This window comes from Phoenix dactylifera, chromosome 12, assembly GCF_051530095.1.
Source record: "Phoenix dactylifera cultivar Ajwa chromosome 12, Ajwa_hap1_PhDact_Kaust_v1.1, whole genome shotgun sequence".
NCBI classification, from domain to species: Eukaryota; Viridiplantae; Streptophyta; class Magnoliopsida; order Arecales; family Arecaceae; genus Phoenix; species Phoenix dactylifera.
In genome coordinates, this window is record NC_143201.1 from 30,338,498 (window position 1) to 30,352,172 (window position 13,675).

At 36.7% G+C, this 13,675-nt stretch overlaps 1 protein-coding gene across 7 annotated transcripts; it reads left to right on the plus strand.

Annotated features, from left to right (window-relative positions):
- Positions 1-365: 365 nt before the first annotated feature.
- On the plus strand, positions 366-13,382 carry LOC103703866 (uncharacterized). Of its 7 annotated transcripts, none has more exons than XM_039130507.3 (10): positions 366-564; positions 1,594-1,689; positions 1,820-1,934; positions 6,130-6,166; positions 6,331-6,412; positions 6,620-6,724; positions 7,823-7,973; positions 8,055-8,137; positions 12,845-12,938; positions 13,023-13,382. In XM_039130507.3, exons 2-10 carry the CDS (start codon positions 1,659-1,661, stop codon positions 13,108-13,110), a joined length of 786 nt encoding a protein of 261 aa, XP_038986435.1. In that variant the 5' UTR covers positions 366-564; positions 1,594-1,658; the 3' UTR covers positions 13,111-13,382. The 7 variants fall into 7 exon arrangements, with proteins under 7 accessions (XP_038986435.1, XP_038986438.1, XP_008785152.1 ...); XM_039130510.3 differs by having other exon boundaries at positions 366-533; XM_008786930.6 differs by having other exon boundaries at positions 369-564; positions 6,343-6,412.
- Positions 13,383-13,675: the final 293 nt, after the last annotated feature.

Here is a 13,675-nt window from a genome sequence, read left to right on the forward strand (position 1 = left end):
CATCAGCGATTCAGCCCCCAGCCCATCATCCATCTGTATTCTAATCTTCAAGCCAATATATTGGTAACATATAAAAGAAAAACTGACAAGCTAATAATTCCCGGCATCAAGTCAGTTGGTGTCAAGCCAAGTAATCCGAGATGGAGCCAACTTGCATACTCTAAGAGCCGTACATACCGGATGGTTGCATTTCTCGAGTCCAAGTTTGGGTCTGACTAACTATGGTGGAAGTTGGAGGTTGGGGGTTGTCCTGTAAATAAATAACAGGGAATCGAGGCAAGGGGCAGTCGCGGAATAAGAAAGAGATCTTGTGGGCAGATTGGTCCGGACGGGCGCCAGGCTACTGTGAGGATCCGGTCGGTCATGTGATCTTCGATACTTTCAACCCTGTCATGATGGGCGGCGCGGCGCTTCTGCCCCATTCCCAATATCTTCTCTCTCTCCCCACCACCACCTGTCGAACGCGGACCAAATCATCAAGAGCGATTGAGGGTATAGGAGGGGCAACATTCAAACGAATCAAAGGAAAGATCGTATGCTTTTGGTTTTTTTCCTCAATCTCAGGTTTGCACCCTAGTTTCTGAAAGGAAAACGATAAATAAAAGGAAGGGGGTGTTCTTTTACCTTTTTTTAAAAAATATAATCTTCTATTCTTCTTCTCTCTTAGATCTTTATTTTCGATGGTCTGCTTCGAAGCGCGCTGTGGTTCTTGGGTGCGCATTATTAAACGAGAAAGAAATGGCAATCCGATTTTTTTTTTTTTCCATAAAAATCGTGTCTTGATGATGTAAATTTATGATTTTTTTCGGTGCTGCTGTTCTCTTTCTGAGATCATGTTCCGATTCTTGCATACCCTTCTTATGATCAAGAAATAGCAATCCGATGGTTTTTGTTCGAAATGTCGTCGCTTTCAATTTAAATTTTTGATCTTCGTAGATGCCCTCGGGTTGTATTCTAAATCACGTCTGAGATCAAGAAATGGCAAGCCGGTAATCTTTTATTCAAAAATTCTTGATTTGATGCGTCTCGCCGACGGCGGTAATGTAAATTTATGATCTTTTTTAATGGTATTGCGGTTTACACCATCTTATGATTCTTGGGTACCTATCTATAGTACAAACAAGAAATAACGATCTGATAGGTCGCTGTTTCGGGTATTCTTGGGTTGATGCTTTTAATGTGTTTCTGATCTTTATTAATGCTGTCATGGTGCACTTTAAATCGTCCGATGGTTCTTGGTTAGCCATCTATAAAACGGAAAATAAATAACTATCTGATGGCTCGTTGTTCCAAACATTGTTGGGTTGATGCTTTTCTTTGATGCTTTTGCTCATCCTTGCTTCCCAAGAGCATTGATTCCTGAAACTAAATCTGAAGAATCAAAAGTTGCTTTCTTTCACTCTACTCCCCCTTAGTGTCTTATTGGCTCTACATAGCATGCATGTATATCATTATCTCTGTCCATAGTTCTTCTGTTCTTTCTTTCCCCCTTCATTTTCTTTCCTTATTGAGAGTCTTTTGTCCTTTACAGCTCTTAGCTGGTGTATATAGACATGCTAGTGGAGATGCCGATTCATGTGTTTCCTTGTGCAGGGAGAGTTGGTTGCAGTTAGCCAAGGGCTGCTGGGATCTTGAGGGCTGCTTTTCGTGCCCTCAAGATGAGCTACGGGAGCAGCTCGCTTGCTTCTGGTTTGGTTCATTGCCTTTTGTTCACTATTAGTCAATTGCTTTTTGATTTGTTTTGTGGGTCAGTGGTTGTAGTGAGTGGGATGTATTTAATGATTTCGGTGGTTTAGTGCATTGAAATTGGTTAGTGCAGGTGCTAAGACTGCTGCAAGGCCTTTTGAGTATGGGAGGACCCATGTGGTCAGACCCAAAGGAAGGCACCAGGCCACTATAGTGTGGCTTCATGGCCTAGGTGACAATGGAGCGAGGTATTTATTGCTCTTTCATTATTAATACCATTGTCTTTAATTTAGGTGACTTGGTGACTACTGTGGCTTTCATGCTTTTGGTAATGACTGTAGAAATCTTTTGCTTTATAATTTGAGACATTAGATTGCATCACATGAGTGCCTTAGCTGTGTGTAGTTTCAATCTCACATCCTGATAGGAGTATAGTCTTCATTGGCAGCGATTGTCTTATGCAAGCTGTGTGACACAAAACTTGGCTGGGCATACACATCAGCACTCCTCTGTCTAGATTAGGTGGCTGCTAAAAAATGTTTTGAATCATTGTGTATTTAGCTTTATTCTAAGCTTTGCTTTCGATGATTATCATGTTTTTCATTTTCTTGTTCCAAGAAATTGTACCTGGTATTGCATTCACTCAGATGCTTAGCATGTCTTATTATTGCTCTCTAAAGCATATGCCTGTTTTTCCTTTCAATGCCTAAAGAGGGAATAGAAGTTGGGTAATGTGGATGCCCTATTGCCATTACATAAGGAATCATGTTTTACTGTATGGAAACTACTTCTGGTTCATATGAGGCCTCCATTCTAATTGGTTCAACAAGAAGAGGGCAATAAAATTATGAATATAATACGAAATACTAAAACTCATTTTCTTTCTCAATTTTTTTCCTTTTCTTTTATTGGTGGGCCAGGGTTGGTCATTCATCGACCAGACTTGTTCGATGGCTAGATTCTGGGACCATTAAGTTAGTAGCTTGTGCTGTAACTGGCATATCAGATTTTTCATTTGTTTTGGTACTTTTTCTAGGTTCTAGCAACACATTAGACATTATGAGAAATTTTAGTACTTTGTTTAGTGTTTTGCTTTCCGTTTCACCTTGCTGTCTCTCAAACACCTTTTTGCACATTGATGAATCGCAAATATCAATTTGTTTAACTTGTACATTAATACACTATGATTTGAACAAATAAGCTTATGAACATCAGTGCTTGGTGTCATTACAAAGTTTTGTTTAACTAACTGTTATGCTTGTACCTCTTGTATAATGGAGTATTCTTTTCCTGAATTACTGTCAATAGTTCTTTTAGTTTTAGTGACATGATAATTCTTGACTTCAGAATCTTCGTATCCATAGATATGTATATTTCAAGTTATAATTTCTTACTTCAAGCTATTTATTATTTATCATACATATTATAATTTCCTTGAAGAGAAGAATTTCATTCCAAGTCAAATTGAATTTTTAACACATAAAAGGCATGACTTCACACATATCTCTCGATATACTTAAGGGTTTTAAAACTGCGAAAGACTAACTATCCAAATAGAAGATTATAGCTAAATTATAAGCTCAATGTGTTAGCTCCAAGGTCTGCCGAACTGGTACCGAGATTCGTACTGGTCGGCAATCGGTGCGGTTCGGTACTGGTTCGATACCGTATTGGGGCCGGCATGGGTAGCGCGTGCCGGCATGGGTAGCGCGTGCCGGCACGCCCATGTTTTTGGGGGGAGAGTTTTTTGTAATATTTAATTGGTAATTACTTTTTTTTGAACTTTTTCATAGATTTTAAATCTAATTTAATATTTTTTGTGTGTTTTCTTGATATTTTTTGATGCTTCTATGATACCGATTTAACCTAAATAATGCATCTTATTATTTTAAAATAATATAAATTATAAAATGATTAGTGAGATGTTGCATGCTACAAGAAACAATATAAAATATTTTCAAATCAAGTAGTGACATAAAAATTATAAAATAATACAATCAATTACATACATTTAAAGTACAACATACGTACCGATATCTAAAATTGGGTCGAGTAGCGATGACTTTCATAGATATCTAGATCATCAGCATAGTCAGGAGGCATATCAACCCACTTCTCTAATTAATCGGCGTTGTAGTCTTGTATGTTTATCCCATAAAAAAATGTGCACCGAGTTATAAACACTCTTGAACTTCTCGCCGAAGCTCTAGCTCTAAGAGCTGTCCTCTCGCTGATAATACGGCTGTAGAGGAGCCGGCAGCAAAATTCAACTCATGAGATACTCCGAGCTGTGTAGGATAGTAGCCACCGGAAGATGCCTTAGACACACCATATCCATTTCCGTATCCATATGAATCATAGGTTGCTTGTGGCTGTGGATAATAGGATATAGTATACGATTCGGAACTGGATATGTCTATGGATCCTACTCCATGTACGAGATCATCTGCAGTTGCATCATGTCCTCCAGAATGACCTCGAGGAGCCCGTCTTCTATGTGCAATCGTATCTTCGCGGGCTCTATCAGATTGTGCATCGTGGTCCCTATCCTGTGTAACATGCATGAACTAGCTCACCGGTGAATCGAAGACTATCCTGCGGTTGTCTCATAAACGGTGGTTTTTTGTCCTTCACTCCCTTTCTGGCCAACAGATCCATGACCACCAGAACTGCTACTCCTGGTCTTTGAATTTGAGTGGGCTAACCGCTCAACACTCTCCATTGGGGCTGCATGTGTCTTGCTTTTCTTGTTTAGTGTGCTGGGTAGCTGTTTTCTTACCTTTTGTGCCCCTTTCTGTCTGGCTATATTGGGAGGATGTATATCGCCCTCTTGACCAAGTCGACCGAGTCGCATAATGGCCTCGTCTAAGCCTCTCTCAATATCTCTGAGAGAATGTCTCAGACAAGAAATTATGTGGTGACTGGCTCTTTTGTGGCTGTGGCTGATCAGCTGGAAGGATACGTGGAATATTGCGCTCAACCCATTGCCCTGCATCGACCCTAGCCTTGCTGCCTATAAAACTGGCCGATCGTGGAGGCGATCCTCGTTCATAAAGCTCCAGCTCCTATTGCTGGCCCACAAGCCATCCGATCATAAGATCATCGTCATCATCAACGAAAACACTATGGATTGGATTTGTGTACTTGAGCTCTACTTTCTTCTTGAATACATTTCAGCCTCTACCTTAGATTGTAATGAATATATACAAGGTCGTTGAGGCGCTTCTGTGTCAAACGGTTCCTCTGCTTGTTGTGGATGAGGGCGAAAGTGGACCAGTTGCGCTCACAGCCACTCGAGAAGACTGTCTGGAAGAGAATTCGGATAGCTAGCCCTTGGAGAGGATCCTCCATATATTTTTAATTATTTTTCAAATTTAAAACTACTATTTAAATATTAATATTTCAAAAAATTAATTTCAACTCAGATTTATGTAAAACCCAACAATGGATGCTACATATATTTTTCTAAACTCTTGGGCATTTATCAAAAGCTACTTATTTCTCATTTTTTTTTCAAATTTAGGTTTGGGCAACTGTGCGCATGATCGCATCAAAACTTGAATGAATGGATACCAAATTTTTATGGAGAGTAGGTTGCATGCCCCTAAATATGTTTCTGATTTTACATTTTTTTTTATTTTTTTTAATTTTAAAAAATTAATATATTTTTAATCCAAAAAAATATTTTTAATTTTAAAAATTATATATAATTTAAAAATTAAACATTTTTATGTCATTATGTAGATCATCCATAGATCTACAACATATAATAAAATCAAACCCAAATCGAAAATTCTCGCTTGATCTTTCTTTATTTTGCAATTTTCGAGTTATTTTTTCAATCTCCCAAAAAATTGAGAAAATGAGATAGGAGAGAGAGGAAGCACACCCGATTTAGGCTTGGATCTTTCTTTGAGCTGCTGAATTGGCGATTTTTTGATTGTTTGGGAAGGAAAAGTAACGGAGAGAGCCTCCGGCATGCCCTACCCATACCAGCCCTGGTACAGTACCAAACCGTACTGAGCCGTACTGGGTGCTGACTAGTATGGGTTCCGGTGCCGGTTCGGCGGACCTTGATCTAAACTAAAATACTGGGAACCAATAAAGAAAAAATGCGTAAAAGGACTATCTAATCTCATTTGTATGTTCTGTATTCTATCTTGGGGTCTGTGAAAAACATTTGCAACAAACCCTGTATTCTCATAAGGTGCATAAAAAATGCATCCTCATGCTTTCTTTAAGGTGACTGACATGGATTGTGTTTACTATTGTGTTATTTTACTTTTTACGAAAAAGCTTTGACAGGTACATTATCATTCATAGAGCTTTCTTTGACAAACTCAGATATCTATTTCTCATTCAGTTGTACAATCCATATAGTTTGAAAAAAATTCTGATGAATTCCTTCCTGATATTGTTGCATTTTGGTTCTTTCTTCTGCAGCTGGTCCCAACTCTTGGAGACCCTTCCTCTTCCCAATGTAAGAATAGGAAATATGATATTCTTAAGTTGTTTATGAGGTTAATCTAAGATGCCCTAAGCATTTCTCTCTAACCCCCTTCATCTTTCACCATAAGAAGCTCATACATCCTTGTGTAATTTTTGTCATTTGTTGGGTTTCTATCATGACCTCCGTTAACTTAGTCACTTATGCAGATTAAGTGGATATGTCCAACAGCACCTACTCGACCTGTAGCAGTTTTTGGTGGATTCCCTTGCACTGCATGTGAGTTCACTAGCTTGAATATGATTTATACTTGAAAATTTATTTTATTATTATTGTGAGCTTCCTGGCTATGCTTCATTTGACCTTGAACTATATACTTACCACTTCTATTATACGTGCGTATAATTAGAATGCCTTATAGGTGTTATTGAAGATCTTATGATGTAATTTTGATGGGGATCCTTTTATTTTTCTCTTGACTTTTAGGGTTTGATGTTGGGGACCTATCGGAAGATGGACCTGATGATGTTGAGGGAATGGATGCTTCAGCTGCACATGTTGCAAACCTATTATCAACAGAGCCTGCTGATAGTATGTTTCCAAGGATAAAGTTGTTGGAATCTTTTTAAGGCTATGTATTTTTTTATACGTTGAATTTGTTCAGAATTGGTGTCATCTTTTCTTTTAATTAGTCATGCTAAATGGTCAGCAAACTGCACATAATGAAAGCACCTCTTACTTTACCAGATATAAACTGTGTAGAAGGAGGTTATAGAAACGTAAAGGGTGTCACACCATCAAACCTCATGAAAGAAAAGAATGTGAAGCCTTGGTTGGTATGTCTGCATAAAATCTTCAAAAAATTTCAAACATGTGCATTTGTGTTAAGGATGAAAGTGGATCAGATAATATCCGTCTAGATCTATTTTCGTATCCAAATCTATCTGGACATGGATAAAAATTTGAGTATCCAACTAATATATGTATTCGTATATGTATCTATCAAAGAAAAATGGATATGGATATGGATAGACAACCACCCGATCTATATCCAATATCCAATTGTATTTGTACTATTTAATTTTATTACTCATTAATTTTAATGAAAATAAATGACCACATTAATATGCTATTAACTTGATTTACTTTCTACTTAGTAATAGCTTTGATTTCATGGTCATAAAGTTTAATTATCTGACTTATATTCCTATTTTTATCCATACTTCCAATATCTGATTTGTATCCATTTAAAATAAATATGGATAGGAATATAGTTCGCTGTGTTGGCCCGAACTAGATGGTACGGGGCGTACCGTACTGGTTCGGTACCGGTACTCAGTACTAGTGGCGTACCGACACTTGGTATACTGAAAAGATTCCGTACCATATCATAGCGACACAATGCTCGTGTGGCATTGATACAGGGTCTGGTATTGAGACAACAAACCTTGGTATGAATTTTTCCATCCGACTAACATCTATATCCGTATCTGTATTTGTCAAACAAAACAAATATGGATGTGGATATACTAGTATCCAATTTATAACCGATCTGATTTCAGCCCTAATCTGTGTTGATATGTATGATGCGTTTCAAGTTAATATAGACCATGAATATCACGTCTGTTGGATGCTCTGCTCTTTTTGTGTTTGGATTAGTTACTGACTTATTTGGGCTGGTTGCTACAGTCAAGATTGGTGTTGGTGGTTTTAGCATGGGTGCTGCTACTGCACTCTATTCTGCTACTTGTTTCGCTCATGGAAAATATGGAAATGGCAATCCTTACCCTGTCAACTTAAGTGCAATTGTTGGTCTAAGTGGCTGGCTTCCATGTTCCAGGTCTCTCCTATCATCACTCACCATTATTTGTATTTGAGTCTAAACAAAACCCATCTGCAATGACATTCTTCTGTTTTCTAGGAGCTTGAAGAACAAGGTGGAAAGCTCTCAAGCAGCTGCAAGAAGAGCTGCCTCCTTGCCACTTTTGCTTTGTCATGGAAGAGGTATTTATCCATACAGCATAGACAAAGAAACAACTACTATATTCTGTTTTCTATATCTCCACTTACATCAACTAGTAAGCTTTTTATTTTAATTTGCCTATTAGTTATATTTTATTTCCCTAAGCAGGATAAATCATGGAAAAAAGGCAGAAGAAATGAATATCCAATTTTTGTCAGTAACTTATGGAATGATGTGTGATATGATATTGAGATGAAACCCCAGAAAATGGATCTTATATTAAGTAACAATCATGATTATCTTACATGCCTACTGTTTGGAACACCATGTAAGGAAATTCTTTTAGATTGATTAATTCATAGTTGAGCCTTAAAGAGATGGAAGATTATGTCATTGTTTGATAGCATAAGTGTAGCCAGTGGCAATGCAAAAATTTCTCAGGCCAGGGAGGTGGCAAAAAATAATAGACGGAGAACAGAATTTCTAAGTAATACCCATTGATCTTTGAGGCCATTGACATTGCCTAAAGTTTCCATCTCAGATTGGATAGATGATATACTGATATTTATGTATCATTAGCAAACTGACACCAAAAATTAATGTTAATGAATATATTGAATGCTGAAGGAAAGATACATCAGCTCTTACTGTTGAAATGAGTAGAGAGTGGAATTTGGATCATAAATCGGGTTCAATGATGGAATATGCATATGGATCTCTACTATTATGGTAAGATATCATATCGTGAGATGTAATCAGTTTGGCCATTTGCAGCATTGCTTGCCACCAGGATTAATTTTGATCAAATAGAAAAGCAATTCATGAGGCAGGGTTCAAACTCAGAATTCCTACAGATTTACCTATGATAGAACAAGATCATAGAAAGGGTTTGATGAGGAATCCTACTGCTATGCTGAAATATCATATTTGTAACAATAAATCTATTTAGTTCTTAGTAGCATTGCTTACTGCAATTGTTAATTTTAATCAAGTCGAACAACTGTTTTTGAAAGGAGGATGGAGAACAAGAGATGATAAGCGATTGATGGAATTTTGATTTGTGAACAATAATCTTTGAGGCTATCGACATCACTGAAACCAACTATTAAGTAGAAGATGTTTATCTCAAGTTAACTTTAAAGTTTAATAACATATATTGATGTATTACAGCAAAATGACACTAAAAGGCTAATGCTAAAAGATAATTTGAATACTCCAAAAACATTAAATCAACTTCATCAGTACCTATCATTGAGATCAATAGAAAGTGGAATTAATATCATGAATTGTGTTTATGTAATAAGGAGCACCTTCTGCAATGATAGGACATCATATTGTAAGTTGTGTTCCAACAATCCATGTCTAATATGTAACGTGGATACATATCAGACACTTGGATACTTGATGAAGTTATATGGTGGCCACTTTTAAAGATTGGCGGGGAGTTGAACTCTTCTGAAAATGAGCCTGACCCTCCATTTTTGTGTTAGAAGTATTCGTTCTTCGTAGCGATCTGCCAAGAATAGAGCGATTAAAATAATTTTACAAAATGTTATTTTTGTTATATCCTTTAAATAATTTGGAAAGTTTGAATAAGAACATGTATATGAAAAACCTTAACAAACCATATCTTCTTAATGTTTCTTTTAATATTTAAACAAACAATATTGAAAGGTTTAAATTGATAATTAAGTTAAAATTATAATTTATCCTATGTATTCCTGTATCTCTTTTTTTCCCGTCTTGCTGTGCTGAAAACTTGGATACATGTCCAGGTCTGATTCTCATCTCTGTGTTTGTGTAGCATTCCTTACCATGGTGTTGACTTTGATCAGGTAGAAAAGCTATTTTCGAGGAAGCATCCAAACTGAAATTCTACTAATCTACTTCTGGTATCTACGCTAGTCTGAGGATTGGACCGATTAATATTGTATCAAATGATCTTTTTGAGATGGGCAACTCGATAACTAGCCCAATCTGATTAGCTAAATATTTACTGGATCAGAGCTGGGTTCAACCCAAGTTGGCAATTTCCCAACCCAATATATAGTATATACATAATATGCACATTAGTATAATATAGTAGACGTACATAATATTATATACAAAATGCTTAATACAAGTTGAACTACAAACCAAGTGACCCTTATTTTTCCTTCTCCACTCCCATCTTCTCCTTAACCCCTCACCAACTGCCAATTGTCTTCTCTTGTCCTTGCCTGCTGTTGGTGCCTCCAACAAGTTAAACCTTAGGCCCCATACCCCCTCTAGTATCATCTGTCCTTATGCCCATTCCTGTCACTTTGTCCACAATCAACCCTACAACCTCCTGCCCTCACCCTCCACCTCCATCAACGCGCCAACCTGCATCCTCCACTGCCAATGTAGAGAGTTCAGGATTGATCACATCTATAATATCATAGGATCTGAAAATCATCTTGCATAATCAATAATAGCTAAAAAGCTACCAAATTCAAATTATCACAAAATTGGTGTAGGGAATAATTTTATGCTCTTAAAAGCGATTATTTTCATGATTTAGGCCACCGCTTGTGTATAAATAATGAATAGATGAGCTAGATACAGAGAACTGAGATGGACAGGAACAAAGGAGCAAAAATCATTATTTAATACCAAAATTGATTGTATCCTCTTCTTTCCCTTCTATACCCAAGACATAGTAAGACTTGCTAAGAATTCTTATTTAACAAGGGAGATGAGAATCGATTGGTTATCGGTTTGAAGCAAAAAGCAATTGTAATGACTTGAACCTTCCACACCCAACCTAGAACCCAAAGCAGGACTTGTAGGCAATAATCCCACTAAAAAATAGGACTTACAAACCAACTTAGAATAGCTAAAGGTCAGTAAAAATTGTGAAAACGTATGAAATAAGTAGCTATGCCTATAATTCTTTTTTTAAGAAGAAAACGTTAAAGCTCAATAAAAAAGCAGATAAACTGAAAGTAAACAAAAAATTGGAAATAACTAAACATAATCCAAGTTAAGCCTAAACCACATTTTAAGATGTCTCTTGCTCATTCCCAAAATAGGCTGCAATCTTAATTAGGTTAGTTTTTATTTTCTGAAATCTAGGGAACCTTAGATTTTGTAAGGTCAGCTGAGAGGTGGTGTTTCATAAGGTTTAGTAGTCCAATATATGATGCATTATGGGCCATCTTTCTTTTGAAAAAAGAAGGCATGGTTTGAAGGATTAGGAGTATTTAACATTATTCTTTTCGATCATGTAAAAGGCAATTTTAATTGTTTGGCAATAATTTTGTTTCTCTTTTGATCATGTATTTTATGCATATATTTAGAATCAATGTTTTTTGGGTTTGAAGGTCTTATAAAATCTTAGGCCAAAGGGCAGGATTTGCCCAGTTGAAGTTTAATGGTCCAATGCCCCTTGTCTCAATGAAAGTTTGACAAAATCAAGAAAATCATCGTAGAGTAAGCTAAGATTTGTGACTTTCAAAAGCCCTCTGCAAAGGCTTCCTCGACACCTGAACCAGATATCTGGATGCAATTCACCAAGTATCACTCAGAAAAGAAGTCTACCTTGGGTAATCCTGAAACCTTCAGGACTGAAGGAGTTAGGCCATTACAACTTAAAACTAATGATGTAGGCCGACCCAAAATCCAGAGTTGAGGAATGTAAATTTGGAAATTAGAGTCCTGTGTTGTGGTAATGTAAATTTGGAAATTAGAGTCCTGTGTTGTGGTAATGTAAATTTGGAAATTAGAGTCCTGTGTTGTGGTCCCCAGGTATTTTGCTCCTTGTCCTTCTTAAACCTCACTGCCTTTCTCCAAGTCCGGTGCTGATTACCTAAAGACTGCACAATCCCAAGATTTGATATTCCTTGGCTGTATATGTGAGAAAAAATCCTGACACTATATAAGAGCAGCTATATTTCCCAACTTGTCAATTACCATGACATCCCTAATTAGATTTCTTGCTTCAAGACTTGAACACTCTAAAGCTCTATTTAAAAAGGTTTCTAATGTCACTGGACTCTCATAGGGAGTCTGAGGAGACTCTCTTTGAGCTGGTATTTCTATGATTATATGCATAATAAGAATCTCACATCCTCCAAAGTCCAAATTCATAAAGATGTATTTGTTATAGCAAAACCTGAAAACTTATCTAGATTAAGAACATAATATGGCAAATCAATCTTAAATAGAACTTAACAATATCTTAAATCTTTAACAGCCACATGCATTCTAACTGGCAGAAGGAACTGATGGCACTTTTACTTAAATATAAATTTCAGAGTCCTGGAATACTCCTTAGTCCTTACTGCCTTAGGTCAGATGCAGATAATTGTTGCATGATCCTCTAGGAATCATAATCCATCTTAAGCATTGAGGCATTAAAACTATGAATGGAGCCTTAAGTAAGCCCTGGAGCTTTTTAAATCATGATTTCACTTTCAAATCCTTCAAAAAGCATAACTGTAGCTCAGCTGTTAGCCAGCTGGTACTCTTCCTCTCCTAGTGAGAGTTCTCAGGTTCAAACTTGAGTGGGCAGGAATTTTTAACCACCAAAAAAAAAACTTAACTGTAGCATTTTAGTCTCATTTGTTCATAACTAATTTGATGGTCTGCTAGAAAGCTGTACTCCTCTTTCCAGAATAAATAATTGACTTGGTAAATCATAAGTTCTTTGATTCACTTTGTACGTAAAGAGCATTATGCAAGCCTACTTGATGATTTTTATTTTTTTTGGATGGGGATAAATGCAGGGGATGAAGTTGTGCTCTATAAACATGGAGAGAAATCTGCTGAGGTGTTGAGATCTACTAATTTTCAGAGTTGTACTTTCAAAACTTACAATGGGTATGTGGCAGTTTCTTGCACTACTTTGATTCTGTCGGCCAAACATGGTTGCATTTTTATGTTTAGGAAATCGAAACTTTGCAGGCTTGGTCACTACACAATCCCTGAAGAGATGGAAGATGTATGCAAGTGGCTTACCGCCACACTGGGGCTTGATGGATCTCGCTCCTAGTTGGAGTATTCAGCTTTGATTTTGGATAATATTGTGGAGTGGGGAAAGCAAAGATATCCTATAGCTGTAATGAATAGATAAAATTATGGATACTGTTAGAGATGTGTTTGGGGCATATGATATAGCTGCATTCGATCATCCTAGCGTCTTTTGGTCCGGCATTTTATTTACAAACTTTGTCCATATGCACACTCATAAACATTATTAGTTGGATGGCATTGGTATTGGTGTCTTTTGAACATTGCATAATTCAGTTACCCTTTCTGAGATTAGTGTATGGATTCAGATTTTAGCTTTACTTTTGTTTGTTTGAACTGGATTAGCATTTATTCGTACAATATTTTCTGTTGTGGCTTGGATGTTACGCCACCGCTTACGCCAGTAATAAATAATAGTAGCAGAAACAGCGGCAGCGGTAACAATAAAACAAAAATAATAATAACAATAACAGCAACAATAATAATAAAAATAATAATATTAATATAATAACATTAATATTGATATTAATATTAAAAAGAGTAGCTTCATCTCTGTTTTCTCACCAGAAAAGTTACATTAAATACAT